We start from the raw sequence: 24,563 nt of genomic DNA on the forward strand, positions 1-24,563 counted from the left end.
TACTCGAGAAGGTGCTGCCGTAGGTGTGTTAGAACTTTTTCCGTGCAAAATTCCAGTACAAATCAATGGGAGACCGGCTTCTAAGCAGGAGCCTTAAGTCCTTCCGGTTAGAAGCGAGGTGTTAGCTGGGGGGTGATGCAGAAAGCTTGGAAGTTGCATCCTTAAAAGTGTTTCTTTTTTTCCAGCTTTGTTGGGGTGTAATTGACATCTGACACCCGTGGGTTTAAGGCGGGCACCCCGTTGATTTGATACATTTATGGATTGCGACAGGATGCCCAGCACGGTGTTAGCTGCCACCTCGTCCTGTCTCACAATTACTGTTTCTTTTTGGCACTGAGAACAGTGAAGATCTACCCTCTCGGGGACTTGCGAGTATACGATACAGTATCAGTAGCTAGGACCTCCGTGCCGTACGTCGGATGCCCAGCCCTTGCTAACCTTGTAGCCGGAAGTTCGTACCTTTAGACTGACATCTTCCCATTGCCCGCCCCCAGCCCTTGGTGACCACCGTCCTGCTGTTTTTCAGAGGGTTTGCTATTGAGCTGACTGTCCTCAGCTACTGTCCTCAGTGAGTCCAGGCTGGTGGCTCCCTTGGGCAGGCTCAGTGCACCACTGTTTTTTTGTTTTTTTTTTTTTAATGTTTATTTTATTTATTTTGAGAGAGGGAGCGAGCGGGGAAGGGGCAGAGCGAGAGGGAGAGAGAAAGAGAGCTCCAAGCAGTTCCACACTGTCAGTGCAGAGCCCGGTGCGGGGCTCGAACTCACAGACGGTGAGATCATGACCTGAGCCGAAATCAAGAGTCGGATGCTTAACCAACTGAACCACCCCCCCCTCTGCCCCAGGCGCCCCTGCACCACTGTTCTCGAAGTGGGAAGCACGTGCTGGCACCCTCTGCAAGTGGCTGACACCACACCAGTGCCCAGGGAACCCAGGGTGAGAGTGAACACGGCCCGCTCCGGCTTCGAATTCTGTGTCTCTGTCTTAGAAAAGCTGCTGGGCCTCTCTGTAAGGTGGGGGTAACGCCAGGACGCCCCCGAGGCTTCCGGCTCAGCTTCAGTGGGACGTTCTATGCAGCCTGAGCCGGTCAGGGGCGTGTGGGCACGTCCATCCTGCCCCTCCATGGAGCTGGCCTCTTCGTTAGGCTTGGCTGCTTCTCCTATCACAGCCTCGCCCGAGTACCTGTGCAGGGTGACCGTGAAGCAAGTAACGGTCAGCTTTTCTTGGCCCCTCGGGGCTGAGCCCCCCGTATGGATCTTTTTCTACCTTTTTGTAGATACCCCAGGTCACCGCTTGGCAGGCTGCCTGGGGTTTGGCCGGCTGAGCAAACTGTGCAGTGTAAACAGCGCGTCTGTCCAATACGGCTTCTTGCCGAACCCTTCCTACGCGTGTCCATGAGGTATTTATTGAGCACCTACTATACGATCAACGAACACAGCCCTTGGTCTCATGAGAGGTTACAGCCTGGCGCATGCGAAAAGGTATTAATAAAATAATTATATCAAGTGCATCTCGGAAGTTCCAGTCCAGTAGGGCGCCTGGGTGGCTCAGTTGGCTAAGTGTCTGACTCCGGCTCAGGTCATGATCTCGCAGTTCACGAGTTCGAGCCCCGTGTCGGGCTCTGTGCTGACAGCTCAGGGCCTGGAGCCTGCTTCGGATTCTGTGTCTCCCTCTCTTTCTGCCCCTCTCCCGCTTGTGCTCTGTCTCTCTCTCAAAAATAAATAAAAACATTAAAAATTTTTTTAAAAGAATTAAAAAAAAAAAGAAGTCCTAGTCCAGCAAGAGAGTGAAGTTGTTAAAAAAATAATTCTTTGAGTTAAGGCAGAGTTACAAACTGAGATTAATTCAAGCTAGAAAAGGGCCAGGGGACCGCAGGCCACGTGATGGAAGAGACTTTTATCTGTTTTATTTACCTGCTGTTGGTGGGGACCAGATGTGATCAGGGGTGGCCGCTGAGGCAGGACAGAGGTCTGCTTCAGCTGGGACAGCGAGCCCTGAGCGGATCTAGCTGCTTTACCAGAAGCAAAGCCCCCAGTTTATCTGACAGCAGAGTGGATGCATAGTCAGTCTCCGGAAATATCTGAACTTTGAGACAATATCATTTTGTGACCTTTCGTGGTGATTCCATTCAGAATCCTGGGCTCTGATTTGCCACGTGGCTTGCAGAGTTGGAATCAAGCTACAGATTTTATTCCTGGGGGGCCCGGCTGACGTTTCAGCGTCTCTCCTATTTTGTTCATGTTTATTTTGCGTTGGCTTTGAGTTTAGTCTTCGACTAATGGGTTTAGACCTAATGGGCTTAGGCTAATTGAGTTTAGACCGATGGGTCAGAAATCTGCGGAAGGAACTGCATGGGTGGAGGGCTCTCGGAGAGGAGGACGGACCCTCCCGGGACCCTCGAGGGGCTGCTGTGTGTCTGGGTGTGAAGCGGCAGGAGTGGGCGGGGCTGGGCTGCCGTCCAGGCCACTGTACCCCGAACCCACCCCCGGCTGATTCTCCACGGAGAGCCTGCTCCCGGCCAAGTCGCTCGCGTCCTGCCTCAAGTCCTAAGAAATTGTCCTCAGTTGAGGCAGGCATTTCGAAACACTGGTGCTTCGATGGGTCATTTGCCCCTTCCTGTGTGTTTGGATGGTACACGGCTACTCATTCCTCGGGTGTTCGTTAGGCACCTACTGCGTGTGCTGTCCTGCCCCCAGCCCCGAAGAACAAAGATAAAAGTCACAGCAGCGGTTCTCAGCCTTGGCAGATACCGGGATCACTTGGGGAGCTTAAAAAAACAAAAACAAAAACAAAAACACAAAAACCATGGGCGGAAAACTTGAAACGCTTTATTTTTCTAAACCTTCTCTGAAACGTCCTACGTTGACCCTGTAAGCATCATACTTGATGGAGAAACTCGTGAGTCCCGTAGATGGCACTTCACATGCCTCCCATGGTCCCCTGTCCCCAAGGGGCAGGAGCACCAGTGAACCCTTCTCTCCAGACCCGTAACCGCCCCCCGCCCCCCGTCACTTCTGCTTAGAACAGCCTCGTTAGTATTTCAGACCCAGCCCGGTTTGTGCTGAGACTTTGACATGCTTTTCCTCTTCTTCAAAATTCCTTCCCTTCCTCCCTTCCCATAATCCTTGGGGGTCTCCCTCCTCCCCACCATGTTAAGGAGGGAGCAGAGATGTTCCTAAGACTGCCCGCCAGGGGTGGCAGTCGATATTTTTTTTAGAAGAGGATTCTTCCTAGAAGCGCCCCGGATAATACACGGAGACAAAGTGGTGACCTTGGAATGCCACCAGTCTGTAGCTCCTCGTGAAACAGAGGGTCTGGCAACGTCTTCAGTGACCCCTAACATCACCGCGACAGCGCCTGGCCACTACTTGCCTTCTGAGGAAATGCAAGGCTCACACGAAGCATCCTGGCCAAGAGATGGACTGCTGTATCTGATCAGATCTCTGTTCGGAAGCACCCAGCTCTAGGAAACACAGCATTCACAGGACACACTCAGTAACCACAGCGGAAGCAAACAGCCAAACCCAGACTGGAAAGTCGCAGGACAATCTGATCTCTTGAACAAATGAATTACAAAGAGAAAAAGATTCCCCGTACGTGTACTGAGATTTGCGGATGAAACAATGAGGCGTCTGGGATTGGCTTCAAACCAATCTTTGGCGGGAGGGGGTTTGGGGACGTGAGTGAAGCAAGACTGGCCATAGCTCAGTGTGCGAATGCAGCACGGTGCCCGAGGATGGTCTCCATTCTACTGTGGCAGGTGCCCGAAGTTTTCTATACGGAAAAGATACGCGCGGTTTGCCCAAATTTGTTTTGATCACAGAGCTGTTTTCCTCCACAGCATATCTCTCTGGGTGCTGAGGCTTTAGACACAGTGGGAAGGACCAAAACGTCGAGGTCCTTGAGACACCAACTTTTTCTTTAGGTGGATAATTCTGAAACACCAACTTGAACCCGTGAGTCACAGAGACAATACGTTGCCTCTCGGGTGTTTCAGATACTTTTTGGAATAAGTAATGGGTTTTTAAAAATTATTTATTATTTTTGTTAAATTTTTTTTAATGTTTATTTATTTTGGAGAGAGACAGAGACAGAGACAGAGCGAGAGCAGGGGAAGGGCAGAGAAAGAGGGAGACACAGAATCTGAAGCAGCTCCAGGCTCTGAGCGGTCAGCGCAGAGCCCCATGTGGGGCTCGAACTGACGGACTGTGAGATCATGACCTGAGTCGAAGTGGGACGCTTAACCGACTGAGCCACCCGGGCGCCCCTAAGTAATGTTTTTTTTTTTTTTTAAAGTGAGAAGAATGGATTGAGGACAGTAAGCCCCTATGATAACTAGCCCCTATGATAACTATGGGTCCTGCTGGGCACTGCCCGTACCCTTCCCAAACACGACCCCCAACTAGTTCCTCACAACAGACCTGTCACCCGGGTACGGCTCACCCCACTCTACAGGTGGGGAGACGGGGTTGCAGAGTGGGGCAGGGATATCGACCCAGGCTGCCTCCGACTCATTCATTCAACCTCCTGCAAATGCTGTCTCTTTGCAGGGCATGGCGCAGGCGGGAGGTGTCCCCTGCCCCGGGGCTGCCCCGGGCCAGCCCCGCGTGTTCAAGCTGGTCCTCTTGGGAAGTAGCTCTGTGGGCAAGTCCAGCTTGGCTCTCCGGTACGTGAAGAATGACTTCAAGAGCATCCTGCCCACCGTGGGATGTAAGTGACATGGGACAGCACACCCTTCCTTAGTCCGCTAGAGGAGAAGCCAGGGCCGATGGCTCGGGTGCGGGCACTTCCCACACTCCCCCCAGAGCCCCGGGTCGTGCCCAGCACCGCAGGGAGGGGACGAGGACTGTGCTGGTCAGACACATGTGGAATCCAGAAGGCGGTCGGGTTTCAGTAAAGCAGGAGTCTGCAGGGGGTGGAGATTTGGGGTCAGGGCCTCGGGTCCCCAGGGGTTGGTGAGTGGGATTGTACCTGGTGGAGGGGGGGCTCTCCCTGCAAGGCGGGCTTAAGTTAAGGCTGTCTAAAGGCACCGATCACCATCTTGTGACTAAGGTCATCACCCACGCCCGCACTGCAGAAAACAGGGTGGGACCAGGGGCTGGCTTGTCCAGGGTGCTGCTGCCTTCCGAGCATGCTGGCTTCAAGATACTTTACTCCAGGAGGGCCCGGGTCCCTGGGCCCCCCCAGGAGGTCTGGATCTGTTGGCAATCGCGTGCAGTGACTTGGCCACAGAGGATGGCACAGGCTCTGGGTAGCGCCCTCCGGAAAGGTGCCTGAGTCAGGACTGTGTCCTAGCTGTCTCAGGGCAAGACCCCCATCCTTCCAACCAGGGGATTCTGGAGCCAGAGCGGTAACCGGGACAGACAGACTCATGTCCCCGAAGCAGAGCCAGAGTGGGAATCCCAAGTGAGCATAGCCTCCTCGGGGGGGGGGGGGGGGGGGGACAGCCTGCTGAGGGGAGATCAGAAAAGCCCTGGTTCTCCTGGCCACCCCAGCCACCCCCAGCCACCTACCTGCGAGGCCCGGGTCCCACTTCAGGAGAGAGCTTAGTGGGGGAGGTGGAGGCTCCAGGTGGGAGTGCTGTGGCTGGGGGGCTTGAACCACAGAGAGCTCCCGAAAACCCCACCAGTGTCCCCACGGAGCGACCCCTCATCCTGGAGTCCCAACTGGCCGCAGCCTGAGGATTCGGGCCCATTTATTTCCCCAGCCTGCACGGAGTGACATCTTTTGGAGAAATGCTGACATCTAGTGGTTGTAGGCGTATTCGCCCGCGGGTAGCAGTGCCTCTCCGGGAAGGGAAAGGCGGCAAGCATTCTCCACTGTCGCTGCTGAACCCTGGTGGCCCCGAGAAGGCATCCATTTCTCCTTCAACCGGGTCTCCGATGATGATGTTTATGGAAAAGGCAAACGCCACGAAGAGGCTCAGAGGAGTGAGTCAGCTGTTTGTTGACATTAGGAGAGCGAGCACAACCACGTCCCTTATGTCAACGTTTGTAGAGACGCTTTTTAATCTGGGGCGATACCGTACAAGCCGGGCGCGCAGATGGGGGCTGTTCAGCGCACCAGCTTCCGGGAGCCCCCCCACCCCAGAGGGCGTGCAGCTGAGGCTGGGGCGTGGCCGAGGGGCGTGGCCGAGGGGCGTGGCCGGAAGCGTCCTTGGCTCTGGGGCACCTGTGTTGAGGTCTTCGGTGGGACCAGCCTAGGAGGAGGAGGTGGGAGAGGGGGGAGGGGGGAGGGGGAGGAGGAGGGGGGGAGGGGGGAGAGGGAGGAGGCCTGGATTGTGCCCTGACGGGGCCACGATACGTCACTGTGCAGGTGCCCCCGGCTCAGTCCATCCAAGGCCGTGAAAATGTGCCAGTGTGTTCCAGAAACTGAAAATCCCCTGGGTTTTGGCCTGATCCCTCCCCCGCCACCTTGTTGCTAATATCATTTCAGGCAAAATCTCCAAGTCGGTCTGGATTCCCTGGAAGTTTACTTTTCAATCACTTTTTGGCTTTAGCTGTGACAATGTAGACAATGTGGTCCGTGGGTTTCTGAACAAGTGATTAATGTGGGCTCTTCCTGGTTGGAACCCAGGGGTCCCTGGGGCCCAGGACTGGCAGGTTGCTCTGGATTCCATTCCTGGGGCCCCGAGGGAGCTTGTGTCTCTCTCTGGGGCAGATAAGGTTCTGGTCTCTGCAAGTATCTGGTTATTCGTGCCTAGTCATCACTTGGACTGAAACCCTCCTTGCAAATTGGTTGGGGTTGCACATGGATTTAAGCTCAACGGGGAGCCATCTTTTACAAAGTGGAGAAGGAAGGGGCGCCTGGGGGGCCCAGTCGGTCTAGCGTCCGACTTCGGCTCAGGTCATGATCTCACGGTTTGTGAGTTCGAGCCCCGCATCGGGCTCTGTGCTGATAGCTCGGAGCCTGGAGCCCATTTTGGATTCTGTGTCTCCCTCTCTCTCTGCCCCTCCCCCGCTCGTGCTCTGTCTCTCTCTCTCTCTCTCCTTCAAAAACAAATAAACATTCAAAAAAAAACACACAACAAAGTGGAGAGGGAAAAGATAAGAAGCTAGGGCTGCTGAAGAGTAGGCAGATCTGAGAGGCCCCTGGGGAAGCTGGCAGTGGGGCCTGCTTACATCACGTTCCATCCTGGCAATGGCCCGGTGAGGGCTGGGAGCCCTTCGTCCTCCTATGGAAATAGGCTGCAGCTTTGTTCCACCCAGAGCTGTAGCTGCTCAGGCTGCCATAACAAACACCACCCACGGGGTGGCTTACACAGCAGCGATTTATTCTCACTCTCCTGGAGGCTGGCGTCTGAGGTCAGCGTGTAGGCCGGTAGGTTCTGTTTTGGAGCCTCTTCTCTGGGCTTGTGGGTACCTGCCGTCTGGCTGCTATCTTGCTGTGTGCTCATGTAGCCTTTCTTTGTGCTTGCATAGGAGGGAGGGAGAGGAGAGGGAGAGAGGGAGGGAAGGGAGAGGGAGAGAAGGAGAGAGAGGGAAGGTAGGGGGGAGAGGGAGGGAGGGAGGAAGGGGAGAGAAGGGGAGAGAGGGATGGTGGGGGAGAGAGAGAGGGAAGGTATCGGGGAGAGAGAGGGAGGGAGAGAGAGAGAGGGAGGGGGAAGGAGGGAGAGATCAAGCCTTCTGGATCTCTTCTCACAAGGTCATGATCCTACCATGGGGGCCCCACCCTCATGACCTGTTCTAGCCCTGATCACCTCCCAAAGGCCCTACCTCCTAATACCGTCTCTTTGTGGGTTAGGACTTCACCTATGAATTTTGGGAGGGGACACAGACATCCAGGCACAACACCTCGGAAGTTGATCTGACTTCAGGTTTGGGGACACACAGGGCAATGCAGGCTGTGCGGGCAGAGGACGCCCGTTGGTGGGTTCTGTTAGGAGCCACCCCAAACTAGGTTCTCGTGTGAGAGAACTCTACCCGCGCTGCGCTGAAAACCTCAGCCCAGACTCATCCCTTATCCAGTGTTCGTAGCGGGTTGCATTGTCCCCCAAAAGATAAATCCACATCCCAATCCCCAGGGCCTGTGAATGTGGCCTTGTTTGGAAAAAGGGTGTTTGCAGCTGTGATTAGTTAAGGATGTTGGGATGGGATCATCCTGGATTTGGGGCTGGCCCTGAATCGGTGACAGATGTGCTCATAAGAACAGGAGAGAGAGAGGGAGAACAGGAGAGAGGGAGAACAGGAGAGAGGGAGCGAGCACAGAGTCACAGAGGGAGGGCCCTGTGGAGACACAGGCAGAGATGGGGTGACGTGTCTCCAAGCTGGGGAATGCCAGCAGGTGCCGGCAACTGCCAGAAGCCGGGAGAGAGGCAAGGAAACAATTCTCAGAGATTCCAGAAGGGGCCAACCCCGGTGCCAGCTTGATTTTAGACCTCTGGCCTCCAGGGCGGAAAGAACGAACGTCTGTTGTTCTGAGCTACCCAGTTAGCAGTAACTGTTATGGCAGCTCTGGGAACGGACGCGCTTGGCCTGGCGGTGACAGTTTTAATATCAAACACGCGGTTGTGTTTGCCAGTATCCCCTAACGGGTCCGAAACCCGGCCTGGGGTCTGGGCAGGCCAGCAGCTCCGCCTAGAGCCTCCTCCCTGCTCTGGACACGGCCTCCCCGGCCCCTCCCAGCCCCTCCCTCCAGTTCTGGAGAGGACACAGCAGAACACCTTGGTGTCACCAATTTCATTTACTTACTTATAAAGTTTATTTATTTCGTGAGGGGCGGGGGGAGAATCCCAAGCAGACTCCGTGCTGTCAGCACAGAGCCTGATGTGGGGCTCTTTACTCACTGCTTCGGCAAGTAAAGCTCAGAGTTAAAAGTCAAACGGGAGGCAGATTTCCCAGTGCGTAGAATGAAGGGTTTGGGGCAGGTAGGTCCTTCGCTGCATGTAACTATTAAGCAGGGATGGGAATGAATACAGGTCCCGGCTCACTGGCTCCAGGGCGACAGGTGAGAACACAGAAGTCCACCTGTGCCATCAGGGGTGTGTGTGTGTGTGTGTGTGTGTGTGTGTGAGGAGCACAGGTTGGCTGCTAGAGACCCGTCCTTGGGAAGGAGGGGGGGTACTCAGCAGAAGCCCTTGAAGGCTGATTGTTGCCTGAAGACCTCGGCGGACACCCGGGGGGCCAGAGGAACGACGCCGAGCGGGGCCCTCAGGGAAGGGAGGTCGGCAGGGAGAGGCGTCGATGAGGCCAGAAGGTCAGGGGGAGGCAGGAGGGACTTGGGGGACGACTGATGTGGTTGTGAGCACCTCTCGGCCAGGTTGGTCTGGTCACTGAGCGGCCGGTGGGGCGGGGGTGCGGATGGTTCTAGAGGTCCCCGGGGCTCAGCCGCATCGCTGGAAGCCCACTGGGACGTGCTGGACCCCTGGTTGTCAGAGGCCCCCAGATGTGGGGAGGCCCAGGCCCAGAGGTCCTTCCACATCACGCCGTCCGGAGGACTTTGTCTTTGGGCCCCGAGAGCCCATCTTCCCGCCCGGAGCCTCTGCGGAATCTGCAAAGGGTCCACGGCAACGTGTAACGCTTTTCCTTTCGTGGAAGCCGCCGTCTTCCGGGAGAGGGGATCGCTCGGCCTTCCAGACGGCGACTCGGCCAGCTGTCTCTCTGGGCCCAGGGCTCACGACGGCCCGGCCCGAGCTGGGGGCGGGGAGACCCCGTCCTGTGGGCGAAGCTGTCCCCGGGCTTCTGTTCCAGGCGCGTTCTTCACGAAGGAGCTGGAGTCGGGCGCCGTGGCTGTGAAGCTGGAGATCTGGGACACGGCCGGCCAGGAGAAGTACCACAGCGTCTGCCGCTTGTACTTCAGGGGCGCCAGTGGGGCCATCTTGGTGTACGACATCACCAGGAGGGTGAGGCTCCCCCCGGGCGCGTCCCCACCCGCCTTCGCGAGGCACCTGCTTCCTTGGGCTCCCAGGCACGGGGACGCTAGCTTCTGAGGGCTTTCTGTGACCGGCCCGCGCTGGTGCTTTATGGTAAAACCACCACAGCCGGTAGAAAACACTTAATGAAAGTCTGTCACTTCCTCCAGGAAGCCCTCACTGATAACCCCTGCTCCTCCTGCATGGTTGAGTTTGTGCCCCTCCGTGGTCCTCTCAGAACCCCGCACGGAGCACCCCCGTCTACCGCTCACGGTTCCTTGGGTGCCCGCCGAATTGGTGAGGGGTGTTGTCGCGGAAATAGTACGCGGCCCCTGGCTGTACGTCCCCCACAGTGTCATCTGGGTAGCTACTAAGTACGTGAGCAGGTGCTTAGAGCAGGAGGAGGGAAGGGAGCTGAGAGGAGGGGCACCTGACTCAGCCTGGGGTTGGGAGACTTCCTGTAGGGAGGGAGGGGAAAGTGGGGATTAGCCTGTTGGGGGTGAGGCAGGGCATGGGGGGTACGATGGTTGGGTGAGCAGGAAGGGAAGACAGTCTTTAGTGAGAGAGCAGAGACCCAGAGACGTGGGGTGAGGGCAGGGAGGGAGACGGGTTGGGCTGGGGAACGGGAGGCCGTCCACCTGAGCAGCTCAGCGGCAGGGAGGGGAGAGGGGCAGCGTGGGGCCCGGGGCAGGCTCCCCCCCGCCCCCAGGCCTGGTCTCCAGGGTCCGGAAGTTAGGATCAGGTGATAGCCACGCCCCCAAACTCTCCTGCACAGAGTGGTCCCGGAGGGCGCCCGGGAGTGAGGGGCCCGAGGCCTGACCCCGAACAGCCCGCAGCCTCCAGACTCGGGCCCTGTGGGGAGGGGAAGGAGCTGTGGTATGACCTGGGCCCCGAAGCCAGAAGACCGGGCCGCCCCGCCTCAGGGGACAGAGCAGCCCTCCGGGGGGTCTGTCGTCTGGCCGACTGGACGGTGGGCGCTTCCACGCAGCGTGGCCGTGGACATCTGCATTGCCACACCCGCATGTCTTTGCTGGGAGAGCCGATGAAGAGCACCCGTGAGATTTGTGTGGCGTTCATGTTTTTTCTTCGTTAGGATTCCTTCTGCAAAGCCCAGCAGTGGCTGCAGGACCTCGAGAGGGAGGCGCCCCCGGGGGAGGTCCTGGTGATGCTGGTTGGCAACAAGACGGACGTCGGCGAGCGGCGGGAGGTGACGTTCCAGGTAGCGCTTGGGACTGGGTTGTGTCACTCCCCGAGGGGAGAAGGGGGTGACCCCAAGGTGTACACGACCACTCGCGACCCAGTCTCCCACCCACCCGCGTGCACACCACACCTGCACGCACGTCACAGACACTCATATATACTTCCTACTTGAATGTCCCTTTTGGGCAAAGATTTCTGATCTTTCCTGGAAAAGCCAGGCCTAGCGATGGTTGTTCCCCACATGTGGGGAGGCCCAGGCCAGCCCTTCTGGAAGGGGGCGGGGGGACCCATGTGGCCGGCCTCCAAGGACCCTGGCCGGGTTAGCCAGGCTCACGAAGAAACCGTGGCCTTTCCTGCCCCTTCATCCCGGGCTGAGTTATGTGGGTGTTCAATCAATGATTGAAAAAGGGATAAGTGAAAAAAATCCAGATTTCCTTGCTAGGAACCGAGCAAGGGCTAGAAACTAAAGAAAGCCATAGTTGGGGTGCCTGGGAGGCTTAGTCAGTTAAGTGCCCGACTTCGGCTCAGATCATGATCTCAGCATTCCTGGGTTCAAACCCCACGTTGGGCTCTGTGCCGTCAGCAGAAAGCCTGATGTGGGGCTTGAACTCACGAACCACAAGATCATGACCTGAGCCCAAGTCAAACACTTAACCGACTGAGCAACCCAGGTGCCCCCAATTTTCATTTGAGAGAGAGAGAGAGAGAGAGAGAGAGAGAGAGAGAGAGGGATTGTGAGTGGGGCAGAGGGGCAGAGGGAGAGAGAGAGAGTGGGGTTCGATGGATCCCACAACCCTGGGATCATGACCTGAGCCAAAATCGAGAGTCAGATGCTCAACTGACTGAGCCATCCAGGTGCCCCTGGCTTTCATTTTAAAATAATTCCAGGATTACAAAAAAGTGGTGCAGAAGTACCACAAAAAGTTCCTGTATGCCCTTCGCCCAGCCTTCCCGAACACTAAGGTCTCGCAAAAACACAGAGCAGTGAGCAAATCAGGAAATGGACATTCACGCAATACTAAGTCCACACCTTGTTCAGATTGTATCGGTGCCTCCCTAACACCCTGATGCATCACTCCCTGCAGTACTCACCCGTGTGGAGAGTGAGGGGGGACCCCCAGAAGGAGGGCTCAGCTCAGCTCGGCTTCCACATTTCCTGCCTTCTCACTTGCTTGGCCCTACATCAGAGCCCACGGGTGCTGAGAGACGTGTGGGCAGGGAGCCGCCAGCTTCCCCTGGTGGCTCAGGCTCTGCTGGGAGGGGAGCCCTCCCCCTGCGAGGGCCTCCCCGCCTCCCTGCCTCCCCGGCCCTGGGCCCCCGCAGGAGAGAACCGAAACACAGAATTGGAAACCATCACTGGTCTTGGGTCTCAGAAGGCAATTGAGTATTACTAGGGAAGAGACTTTTTTTTCCTTAAAAAAATTATTTTTAAGTTTATTTTTATATTTTGAAAAGGAGAGCATGAGCAGGGGAGGGGTCGAGAGAGAGGGAGAGAGAGAGAATCCCGAGCAGGCTCCACGCCATCAGCGCGGAGCCTGATGTGGGGCTTGATCTCAAGAACTATGAGATCATGACTTGAGAAAAAAATCAAGAGTTGGGCGCTCCACGGACTGAGCCACCCAGACGCCCCGGGGAAAGTCTTTTTGTAAATTTGCGGCCACTTCCTTCAGGAAGGGAAAGAGTTTGCAGAGAGCAAGAAGTTGCTGTTCATGGAGGCCTCGGCCAAACTGAACCACCAGGTGACTGAGGTCTTTAGCACCATAGGTGAGTGGTGGGGCCCCCAGGAGAGCAGGGGTGGTGGTGATGGTGGGGGAGGGGAGTCATCACTGCCTCTGCTTCTTGGGTCTCCTTTCTGGCGTCCTGGGACCCGACAGAATGTCTCCGGGGGCTGGAAGGTGAGCAGGATTGCCAGGGGCCTGGACTTCATGGCTCTGGGTAACCGTCAGGGAGGACGGGGTCCTGGGACTGCCCCGCGTACAGGGTGCGTGCCAGGCCGGGGGCCTCCGCTCCCAGACCACCCTCCTCTGTCCTTCACAGCCCAAGAGCTGCTGCAGAGAGAAGACAGGAAGAAGGCCCAGCCGCAGAGGGGAGATGCAGGGCTGGCTCTGAAGGGGGCACCTGCCGGGCAGGCCAGATGCTGTGCCCACTAACAGCAGCCGCGCCAGGAAGGGCCTGGGGAGGATGCCCCCAGGCCCCGGCTCCGGCTGCCCCTTGGGGTGAGCCACTGCCACGGCCACGTACTCTGATTCCCCCTGAAGCGGGCTTGTTGCCGAGTCCTAGAGGTTCTGGAAGCTGACATCCTTGAGACTTACCACTTCTCAAAGCCGGCGGGAATCATTCAGGAGAGGAGCCGGTGACAACGGGCTCCCAGGCGTGATGAGGGAAATTGTCCCCTTTTAGGGTTTGTGGGCCTTGGCACGGGGAAGCTGGACTTTAACATTTACCAAGGGACGAAAACTTTTCAAAGCAGTCGCTCCGTTTCTGCCCCCAGCACACTTTGTACATCCGCTTCGTTAAAAAAAAACAACAAAAAACCAACAAGGAGCTTTCCAAACATAAAGATGAGAAAAAGAAAAAACACCTCCCTGGTTCCCATAAGATGAAAGTCATACAGCCTCGCACATACTAAAAACATAAGATAAAAATCTGTAACTTTCTGGAATGTTCTTTGCCGTGATGACTCCTAATTCTTTATGTAAAAGGCGTATACGACTCTGCTCTTCCTTGTGAGGCTCGTGTGTCCCGGGCAGATGTCCTCACTCGGGCTCCAATAAAACTCTTTTCTCTTTAAAATTTTAGGCCCCGTGTTGACAGGGTGGGGGGTGTCAGCTCTGCCTCAGCAGACGGTGATTCCAGATTCCCTGGGACAGGTGCACCCGCCCCTGCCTGAATTCTCGTCCCCTCAGCTGCCTCGCTACCCAGCATAGGGTGAAGCAGGCCAGGGGACGACGAGGACTGGAAACCCTGGGCTGGATGGGGTGCTGTCCGGGGCTGGGCCCGCCTGGTTTGGGGAGCTGTGAGAGGAGGGCGCAGGCCCGGACAGGGGTGGCGGTGCTGGGCGGAGATGGGGTGTGGACTATGGGGCTGCGTCCACGTCCTGCCTCTCAGGGCCGTGGCCCAGGGAGGGACAGAACCCAAGGGTGGGGTTGGGGCCCCAGGCCCCTCCCCCTCTCTTCTCCCAGCTCTGAGTTTCACCAGGTGATGCTTGTGCCCTGTGAGCCTGACTCTTGGCCTGTGGTGTAAGTTTTGCAGCTTATATGTCTTCAAACATGGAACCACGTTCTATAACCTGGCGGTTAGAGAGTTTGCAAGGTGGGGTTCGCCATGGCACGTGGACAGGAGGTGGTGCGTGAATGAGGAGGCGGGCCCACGCACAGGCTGTGACGGAGGAGGCCCAGGACACCTCTCCGGTGGTGACACATCACGTGTTCACCTCCTTACTGCCCGCCTTCAGGGGGAGGCCCCGATGGCCCTTCTGGGAGCTCGACCCTGATGTCAAGGTGGCTATTTTACTGTGGGGGGGAGGGGTGGTGTTGGTTTCATCCTTGTCCCTGGGACTGTGATTAGCTAGTCTGAAATTTTAACACTGTTGTCCCCCTGGAAAGGGTGGCCTTGCTGTATCGACTATGAGGGTCAACAGCAGGACCAAGGTCACGCTGACTCTGAATTCGTGACATCTGCAAAGGGTGTGGCAGCATTTCTAGGGGCTCCTCTGGAATTGCTCTCATCCACCTGCGTGGGGACGTCCTCCCAGCCCCAGGCCTGGACCTCTGTCGGGGCCCAGTGCACGAGGAACCCCGGCAGCAGACTGACCAGGACACGGAGCCAGGCACTGGCTGGGACCCGTCCACATGAGGTCGCCTCAGCCTGGCAGTATCCTGCCAAGGGTCAGGGCTCCCCACGAGGATCCCTTCTAGGTTCTGGCGGCTGGTCCCACCCTCATCCAGCAGGCCCTGGGACCCCCTGCATTCCAACCTCGTGATCCTAACTGGAAGGAGCTGGGCCCAGGCAGACCCAGCGTCTGTTCTGGGGAGGTGGGGACAGCCCAGGTGTCCCACGGATTCAGGCCTTCCTGATGTACATTCTCCAAGAGCTTCTCATGGATCTTTCTAGACTAAAGCAGATTTCACAAGGCTTCCCTTGTCATGATCTTTGAGAAAAGCTACAAGGCAAATACAGAAAATAATAGCCTTGGAGAGGGCCTGCTTCCTTGATTTCCACTCACGTTATTTTTTTTTCTTGAATAATTTCATCCGTGACAGTGTCTGTGGTCAAGTTGCCCGGTTTCTCATGCTTATTCCCGCGTAGATGAAACATATAAAGTGTGAGTCCCTGGGGTGCCAGTCCCTGGGGTCCCCTTCCCCCTCTGCTCCCCCCATCTTCCCTGCTGTAGCAGGGCTGGGGACCCCTGTGCCAACCTGACCAGATCCCCCTTGGAGGCCGCAGGAGGCCGAGGTCACCCCTGGCCACTAGATGGCATTCCAGCATCGCTTAAGGCAGACCCCGCTGCTCGAGGGCACAGGGTCTGGGTATTCGCTGCTAAATGCCAGGCTTTCAGAGACATTTCTCATGAGTTGATTGATGCGATGGGAAGTGGCAAAATGAAGGAGATATTTGTAGGATACCCATGTATCTATACCTATTCCCTCCTGTTTTGTCTAGTGAGTATCACTGTGCTAGAATTTATTATTAAAACGTATCCTTGGACTTCTTTCCACCAGGCATCCTTCCATGGTGTCCTAGGCTGGATGCGGTGCACTGTGGTCCTGGAGCTCAGCTCCCCATCACCCAGGATGTGACTGCACCTTTCCCTCTCCTCTGCCCCACTAGGCGGGTGGCTCGACCCTGCTATGGAATGACCTGGGAGCCTCCGCAAGCAGCAGCCCTTGCCCCCCCCCCAGGCTCTGGTTAAATCGGTCTGTGGCGCAGCTTGGGCCCTGGTTCCCGGGAGATTTGAGCCTCCCAGGTGAACCTAATATTCTGGCAAGCTGGAGAACCGCCCGAGGGCAGAGGTTCTAGCCGTCCTTTTCCTATGGGGCGCTCGGTGCCTGGTACAACATCTGACACACTCCAGGCGCTCAACAAACATGTGCCCGGCAAGAGGATAGAGATGGGTTTTCCCCTGAGATCTAAAGGAAAGACAGGCTTTCCAAAACCAGCTTCCACCACAATGACGGGTGGAAGGGCTCTGTATCTGTGCTCTGCCCACCTGATCTCGGCCCCATCCTGGAACCTGAGACTGGGGTGGGGGGCAATGTACGCAGGGAGATGCACCCATGGGGTCGGCAGGCATTCCCGGAGGAGTCCCAGGAATACCAGTTCCCTTGTGCGATGGCCTCTGGTCCTGACGATGTGGGAACAAAGGCAAATGACAAGTTGAATTTCCTTACTGCCTACAGCCCACTGACAAGTCCTTGAGACAGGCAGTGACCTTCCTCTGGGGGCTTTGCCCGGACGATGACACTTTGCTATGGGCAAAAGGCAAATTTAGCTTAACGTTATCCTTACCTGCCCCGTCCCCACCCCCAGGATCCCGTGAGTCTATATTAACATATAAAAATTCCTTTAGAAACTTCCTTTATCTCTACCTCCCGAGATATATGTGGCAATCATCCTCCAAGCTTCTGGCCCTTGATATCCATCTGAAGGGTCTCCTGACAGTTTGTACTCAACGGCAATAAATGACGTTTCCCTAGCAACAGCCAGCCCCTCAAGGTCCTGGACACCTTGCTTCCAAAATACCTTAGAGACTTGCGCTGTCCCTAACCCCCTCCCAAGCTGAAGGTGTATAATCAGTGACCTGCCACAGCCCCAAGGCAGCTCTTTCTGCCCACGGGTCCTGTCCCTTTTGCACCAAAGATGTCTCAAGAATTCTTTCTTGGCCATCAGCTCCGGACCCCTACTGCTCTCAAACCCCATCACTGAGGGATGCCAGCCTGTGAGCCCACTGTCCTGCCTGCAGCCTGGGAAGCTGCTCCCGCCCCACTTAGCCTGAGTTTGGACCTGGGTCCTCTCTGGAGCCCGTATGTGTGCACGCCTTCGGTGATGGAGGCAGGAGACTCAGAGGGTTGGTAAGTGGCCTCCAGGAGGGGCCCTGCTGTCCTGCCCCTGCTGTCCTGCCCCTGAAGGTACCCTTTCCCTGTCTTATGTTTCCTCGGGATGCGTCTCCTCCAACCCCACTGGAAGAGTTTCCCAGGCCCTGTTAACAAGACAACCACAAAGCCATAATGGAACCACTGAAGGCCCTGTTAATACTTAACCCAACCGCGGTTTCCACTCCCTCTGGAATGTAACCTTTAACCTGCCAAATTGGAATTTCCTGGAGGCCATCCTCTGCAAGACCCCTTCCCCCTTAGGAGGGCGACCTTGCCTAAACAATGCTAATAAATCCCTTAAAAAAAAAAAAAAAAAAAAGAACCTTCTCTCTGTCCTTAAAATCTTTCCTTTTCTGCACCTGGGCAGAGCATGTCTACTGGCTGGACTGAATGCTGCCCGATTCAGGGGTTGCTTAGTAAAGCCAACTAGGTCTTCAAATGTTTGAATTTTGTCTTTTAACAGCCCAGAGGGGTCGACTCAGGGACTTCTTCTTTCTTTAAAAATTATTCCTTTCTTGGGGTTCCCACTGGGCCAAACTGAGACAATTTAAGCATCTAATATTATTTGTAAAGTGTTGAACAAAAAGAGAGAGAGAGAGAGAGAGAGAGACCTCCTTTAGAAGAACCCAGCTAATAAATGTGGAAGGAATTGGAGAATCTCCATTGTGTGACCCACCGGTGAGGTCATTTGCTTCCCAGCAGGGATGTTCAGTGGGTGTATAAATCACTGGTGGGGGCTGGGGGGGGTGCTGGGCACACAGGGCTGGTATGTCAGGCACACGGTGAGCAGGGGGGAGACCCCTTACAGTGGAGATCCCCGCCTCTAGGCCAGGGTCACACGGAGGGACACAGCAGGAGGAGGGACACAGTGCCGGTGCCCACAGCAAGTGACTGAATCCAGCTGAGGCGCTCGATCTGCCTCTCAGACCACAGGAAATTCAGGGACATAACAAGGGAACACACCTCAACAAACCAGATCATTCTACAGGATGACGCATTGGGGCTCTTGAGAGACTCAGTGTCAAGACAAAATAAGAAGGTCAGGAGCTAACAAGCAATACCTGACTATGACAGTGAATTTAGATCGCAGCCTGCTTTCAACAAAAAGAAAGAAAAAAGGACAGCAAGACTTTCTGGCCATACTTGGGGATTTTTGACTATGGACTGAAAACCAGGTGATATTATGGAGTTATTAGAAAGTGTTTTAGGCACGGTCGTTTTCGAGGACCCGAGCTGTGGCATCGGCAGAACCCCGGTCCTTTTTATGGCTGAGTCCTAACGCGCTGTGTGGATCGACCGCACTTCCATCTGTTCCTGTGTCAGTTTCTGAGCATCTGCTGGGACCTGCTTTCCTGGCTGCGCCCCGTCCCAGGCCGGGTCCAGCACCTGTCTGTCCCGGGGAGCGGTCCTGGCCCTGCCTCCTCCCTGTGTCTGGTGAGCCCTGGACCCGCCTCCCTCGAACCGGAGCAGGGACGGCTGGGGTCTGGGGGCCTGTGGGCTTGCTCTGCGGCCTCCTGGGTGTGGACGGACAGAAGTCTGGCAGTCAAGGTGGGCTCCCGAGACCCTGAAAGCAGGGTGCAGACAGCGGCCTGCGTGCTCTGGGTTTGGAAGTGGCTTCCCGTTAAGCCCGTCCCCACCACCCTCCTCCCTGCACGCCGGGGTGGGGTGGGCCTTGGGGAAGGGGTTTACATCGAACACCCACATCGTGTTGGCCTGCAAGCAGGTGCTGTGACTGCCTGAGCTGTGGAGTGAGGTGGGTGTTCCTGTCCGGGGGTGTTCAGATGGGGACACTGAGGCTCAGAGTTAAGGGCTGGGCTCAGGTGCCCAGTTCGTGGGGGTGTGGCCCTGGCACCGAGGCAAGCTCCTCTGAGGCAGGACGTAGGGACATCTTGGCGCGATTTGGAACGGGCAGCAAAGGGACGCGGTGCAGTTCATTTAGGTTCGAGTCTCCCGCTGGTGGTTAGAAACAAGCAGCTCACACTTGTCTTTCTCCTCTGAGTGCAAGCAAACAAGGGAGGTGAAAGCGACTGGGCTCAGAGAGGACGGGTCAGGGGGAGGGGCTGTGCTGCCCGCCCCAGTGTGCAGCCTGGACAGCCACTCAGAGCCGCTCGGGTGGAGGGCGCTATGGGCCGCAGGTGACCCCGGAAGGTCCCAGCTCCCCTACCCAGTGCTGGGTGCCCTCAGGTGAGTCACGGAGCCTCTGGGCTGCTGGACTCTGAGCATCCTTCTAGGCTACTGTCCCTCGAGGGAAGACAGCTTCCAGTTTGCCACCACAAAGATGCAACTAAACAAGGCCAGCTGCTTTTATTAGGATTGAAGGGAAAGGAGCCGTGGAGGGGGGTGGGGGGAGGCTCCTGGAATCATGTCTTCCTGCGCAGGGCTGTCCCCCATCCCCAGAGGGCTCAGCGCCTCCTTTCAGGGGGGAGCAGCCTGGCCGGTTCACGACATCCCGGGGGGGCTGCTGTCCTCCGGCCGAAGCGGCCCACGGGCCTGATCCTGCGGCCCGCGTACCAGGCGGGATCGATGTCAGGGTCTGGGAAGGAGAGAGCGAGAGCTTGTGCGCGGGCGTCCGCGGGCGTCCGCGGGGCGTCCCCTGACACGTGCGTGCCGTCTGTCCCCGCAGGTGGCAGGCCAGGTCACTTCTGGGTAGTGGGCAGCTTTGGGAAATGGGAACTCAAGCTACGCAGCCACCCCTACCTCCCCCGCCCCCACCCCCACCCCAGGGTCTCGTGCCAGGGGCGGGGAAAGCCAATGAGCCCCTCAACTGTGTGCTGCGCGCGGCGGCAGGGGCGCTGGGAAGCAGGTGACCGGGCCACTCCCTGGAAAGGCCAGGCGAGCAACAGGCCGCACCCCTCCCAGGGCAGGGGCACTCGTGGTGAGCCACGGTTCCTGGGGGTGGAGGGGGGGGGGCGGGTGAAGGAGGCTGATGCCCAGGGTCGGGCACTCACTGCGGATCTCCATGGAGTGCGGGTGGGTTTGGCTCGCAGCCCCCCGCAGGGCCAGTCCCAGCAGCAGCAGGCCCAGCAGCCAGGCCTGCAAAGCCTTCATCCCTCGGCTCCTGGCTCAGGGCCGGCTCGAGGTGGGATCCCACCCGGGAGGGCACGACCTGGGCGCAGGGCAGGAGCAAAGTTACGTTACACACCCGGCAGGGCGGGCGGCCACAGAGGTGGGAGCCTTAGAGAACACGAGCGCGGCGTGCGTGAGCGAGAGGGTGTGTGCACGCGCATGTGTGTGTACGTGCGCGCGCGCATGCGTGGGACCGCGTGCCTGTATAGGACACGAGAGCGCGCGCGTGCGGTCACAGGCCCGTGCACGTGTGAAGTGTGGGGTGCGCGCGCAGCTGCCTTCCGCCGTGAGCTGCTGTGAGCCGCGCAGGAGCGGGCCCGGGGCCCGACGTGGCGGCCACACCGGGCTCTTTGCAAAGCGCGTCGCCCTCCCCGGGGCCTCATTCTGTGCAGCGAGCCTTACGTGAGGCCAGCACGCGTGTGTCAGCCTCGGACGGGCTCAGACCCGTTTGCACCACCCTCGTGTCATCGGAAGGAACCGGGGAGGTGTACACGCCGTGGGTGTAGAGAAGTGGGCTGTCTGGGAACGGCCCCGGTCTGTCTGTCTGTCTGTCTGTGTCAGGGAGCCGGAGGGACTGGAGCTCTCTGTACCGCTGTGTGCACCCTGTGCACACAGGCAGGGGGGCAGAGGCCAGCAGGGTGTGGGGAACTGGCCCCCAGGGTTGCTGCAGAGGCCCTGGGTGCAGGGGACGGTTTGCCTGCCAGGGACGTGGCTGGGGGCTGGGGGTCCCTGGCGCAGGCTGCTTTCCCTCACTCAGCCCAGGACTTCCTGGCACCCAGTCCATTGTGTCCCCACAGGTCAGCTGGTGGTCGGGCTGTGGAAGAGTCCTCTGGCACCCTGCCATCGTGGGGGGGACCTGGCCCTCCTCCCGCACGTGCCGCCACCCTCGGCACTTGGGGGGGGGCATCAGAAGGCTCCTGAGCACCCTGTGTGTTCCAGGGAGGACCCCTCTGCCGACCTTGACTTTCCAGGTTGCCCAAGCCCCATGGAAAGCGCTTTTGGTCTGAGAGATTTAAAATGCCCACCTCTCTGTTGGGGTGTCACACACGGGGTGGGAATTGGAGGACACGGAGGTGCCACCACGAAAGCAGAGTAATGTAGAGACCCATCCGGACGGGCTGGGCTGTTGCTGCTCCTCTGGGCGGGACCCAGGCCGGTGGCTGGCCTCATAGGAGGGGTAGGACGCGTCCTGGCCCCTGGTCCCCAAGGACCTGCTTCTCTTCCGCCTGGAGATTCTTGCCTCCAGCCCACTGGGCTTCCTGCTCTGCATTGCCACAGGGGCGCAGGGACAATTCTGCCCTTTGTCTCTACTGTGGCCAATGCTGGAGCATCGGAGCTGGGCAGGTGGGTGCCCCTCAGACACACAAACCCCTGGCTACAGGGAGACCCTCCCACCCTAGCCCTACAGGGAGGAGAGTGACAAGGAAGGGGCACAGAGAAACAGGGTGGGGGTGGGGTGGGTACTCACCGCGGGTCCCCACGAGCGTGCTGCACGCGGCGGTGACCCAGGCAGGGCCAGCTCACCCCCTTTTATAACCCGAGGAGGAAGCAGCCCACCCCCCAGCTGCCCCCCGCCTCAACCGCATCCCCCTCCCTCCCAGGGTGGCATCGGGACAGAGTCTCCGCTTTTTCTTTTCTTTCTTCTATTTTTTTTTTTTTTAAACTCATCAGCGACGTGATTTGTCCCTTCCTGGGTTATATAATCTCATTTGGGTCGAGTGGTTTTAAAACACATTAGCCTTCCTTCTTCACACCGGCCTTTGGGCTGATGGCAAAGTCTGTGCCACGGGCGGGGCAGCGTGGGAGCACTGCGGTCACAGAAAGGTGACGGGAGAGGCTGCCGGGGCCTGGCCCCGCTTCCCAGGCCTCAGTCCCCGTCTGTCCCCCACCTGCGGGGTCTTCACAGCTGCATTCATCACATGCAAACCAGTGCCGTCCTGTTTCTGTAACACACAGAATGCTTCCTCCCAGGCTTTCCAGTCCCCATCACTACTGCTCAGAATGAGCAAGTTTACTGTGATTATAAAAGAAATGTATTAACTTTCACTATAAAATAAGAAACAAGTTTGTACTAAAAAACTGTTTTGAAAGTTTATTTATTTTGAGAGAGAGAGAGAGAGAGCAAGAGCAGGGGAAGGGCAGAGAGAGGAGAGAGACAGAATCCCCAGCAGTCTCCTTGCTGTCAGTGTGGAGCCGGACATGGGGCTCCAGCTCAGGGACCCAGGGATCACAACCTGAGCCGAAGCCACGATTCAGATGCTTAACCGGCAAGCCTCCCAGGCTTCCCCACTGGCTGTTTCCAGGCACCCCTACTAGCTGGATTTGCTGCTAATACTTTACTTAGGATTTTTCTTGTCTGTTGTGTTCGATTCTCCTTTCTCACACGGTCTTTGTTCTGCTTTGAGGCTAAGGTTTTGCTAACCTTACAAAAGAGGAGGGGCCCTTCCCCCTTTCCTTTGTTCTGTGAAGGAGTTTGAGGAAGGACACGAGTTTGGGGCTGTTTGGGGGAGGGAGAGGGCAGGGCTTGGTGCTGATAAGAGGGGAGAGTGGGGGGGGTGGGGGCTGGGGTCATGGGTTGGGGGCTTCCTGGCTCCAGAGCTCGGTGGGCTGAGACAGGAGCCCTGGGGACAGGGAAATGAGTTCAGTGGCGGCAGGTGTTCGTGGATCCTGAGAGACGGCCGTGTGGCCGTGTGGTTGCTTTGTGCGTCCGGAGCTCCTCAGTGGGGCCTCGGCCACGGCGGGAACATGGGTGTGAACAGAGCTAACGGCTGGGCAGAGGGTGAGCTCACCGGGGAGGAGCGGGGAGGGGGGGAGGAGGGCAGAGAAGGGACGGGATTGGGCAGCAGGAGGAACCCAGGGATCAGCCCAGGGGAGGAGGCTTGAGCGCAGAGGGGCGGGTGTGAGGGCGCCTCCCTGCGGGGCCCTTTGCTGGGCCGGCTGTGGATGATGCCCCATCCTGTCCTTTAACTGCCCTGCACACGAGAATTCAAACCCCTCCGCTGTCCTGGCCCCCCCTGCTTCTCCAACACACTCTTGTCTGCTGGGGATCGGCAAACCTTTTCTGCAATGGGCCTGACGATGAACACATCCGGCTTTGTGGGCCGGGGTCTGTGTTGTAGCTGCAGGTGAACTGAACCTGAGTAGCTAGGGCTGGGCACCTGCAGGGCTGTTTCACAACACCAGGCTGCTGGCTGGATTGGGCCCCTGGGCCGCAGTCAGCTGCCCCCTGTATTTCTAGGGGGCACATTACTCATTAGAGGTGTGGGCCAATGGTCCACCATCGAGGGAAGCCCTCGGGCCCTGGTGGGGAGACCACAGTCTGATTTATGAATCCCACGTGTACGAGGTCGCTGGGTCACTTGCACAGGATCAAATGACCTGCTCCCCTGCTAGTCGAGGCAGATCCCGCCCTAGGCTGGCAGCACCTATGAGAGACATGGCCCTGCTCGCTCCGTCACTTTGAGTCTGGAAGGTGACTGTGACCACTCTAGGGAAATAGAACTGGGGCTGAAAAGCCCGCCAAGAGGTTCATGGTCAAGAGGGAAGCCTCAGAAACGTCATAGGGGCATGGCTGCCCCTGGGCCTCCCTGGCCCTGCCCTCCCTTCCCGAGGCTGGGTCTTGTGTCCCTCTGTCCTGACGGAAAGTGCCGTGCGTGGCTCATACACTCGCCGTCTCACCTGGGCTGGTTTGAGTGGGTTCTGCTCCTTGCAATGAAAGGAACCCCACACTGGGGAGACCCTCATGAGCGGACCCCTCTCTTGGAGTGAACTTGATGGCTTTGAATTCTTGGAACTCTTACCCTCAACCAGGTGGGTTCCCGGGCATACTCAGCAGGGAGCACGGTGGTGGGTAGCTGTTTGTGGTTTTGGTGTTTGGACCATAATGGTGCAGTGGGTTGAAGAGTGTCCCTCAGAAATTCACGTCAACCAGGAATCTCAGAATGTGACCTTGGAAATAAGATCTTCGCGGGTGCAGATGGAATCACGTTAAGATGAAGTCGTGCTGGGGTGAGGTGAGCCCTAAATCCAGTCCCTGGCGTCCTTAGGAGAAGAGGAGGGACACACGGTGACACCAGGAGAAGGTGCTGTGAAGACAGAGGCAGAGACAAGCCAGGGACAGGTGGAGGCCACCGGAAGCTGGGGCAGAGGATGGCACGGATCCTCCCTCAGAGCTTCCAGAAGGACCCGGCCCTGCCGGCACCTTGGCCTTGGCCTTTGGCCTCCTGAGCTGTGAGAGAACACGTTTCTGTCACCCCCAGCCACCTTGCTTGTGGTACTTTGTTACATCAGCCCCAGGAAATGGATGCAGGAGTCCGTAAGCGTGTCTGAGTGACTGATGAAATATTTCTTTCTGG

At 57.5% G+C, this 24,563-nt stretch overlaps 2 protein-coding genes across 4 annotated transcripts in view; one reads left to right on the forward strand and one right to left on the reverse strand.

Moving 5' to 3' along the window:
- The window catches only part of RAB17 (RAB17, member RAS oncogene family), a 40,185-nt gene extending 26,975 nt beyond the window's left edge, over nt 1-13,210 (forward strand). For all 3 annotated transcript variants that reach the window (XM_058700095.1, XM_058700102.1, XM_058700112.1), the window contains 5 exons: nt 4,548-4,707; nt 9,687-9,838; nt 10,941-11,066; nt 12,718-12,811; nt 13,085-13,210. In XM_058700095.1, the coding sequence (XP_058556078.1) occupies nt 4,551-4,707; nt 9,687-9,838; nt 10,941-11,066; nt 12,718-12,811; nt 13,085-13,197 (642 nt within the window). In that variant the 5' untranslated portion in view covers nt 4,548-4,550 and the 3' untranslated portion in view covers nt 13,198-13,210. The remainder of the gene's footprint in view (nt 1-4,547; nt 4,708-9,686; nt 9,839-10,940; nt 11,067-12,717; nt 12,812-13,084) is intronic.
- Nucleotides 13,211-19,421: 6,211 nt separating this feature from the next.
- On the reverse strand, nt 19,422-20,354 carry PRLH (prolactin releasing hormone). The gene is made up of 2 exons (XM_058696460.1): nt 20,091-20,354; nt 19,422-19,675 (listed from the first exon to the last, which is right to left on the reverse strand). The coding sequence occupies exons 1-2, from the start codon at nt 20,188-20,190 to the stop codon at nt 19,545-19,547; spliced, it is 231 nt and encodes a 76-aa protein (XP_058552443.1). The 5' UTR covers nt 20,191-20,354; the 3' UTR covers nt 19,422-19,544.
- Between the last annotated feature and the right edge of the window lie 4,209 nt (nt 20,355-24,563).

This window comes from Neofelis nebulosa, chromosome 2 (genome assembly GCF_028018385.1).
Source record: "Neofelis nebulosa isolate mNeoNeb1 chromosome 2, mNeoNeb1.pri, whole genome shotgun sequence".
Classification (NCBI taxonomy): Eukaryota; Metazoa; Chordata; class Mammalia; order Carnivora; family Felidae; genus Neofelis; species Neofelis nebulosa.

Excerpts from the sequence above, each read along its gene's own strand:
- PRLH (XM_058696460.1), bottom strand. The coding sequence starts at position 20,190 with ATGAAGGCTTTGCAGGCCTGGCTGCTGGGCCTGCTGCTGCTGGGACTG. Across the intron at positions 19,676-20,090 it reads GCACTCCATGGAGATCCGCA|ACCCTGACATCGATCCCGCC; the intron begins GTGAGTGCCCGA and ends TCTCCTTCCCAG.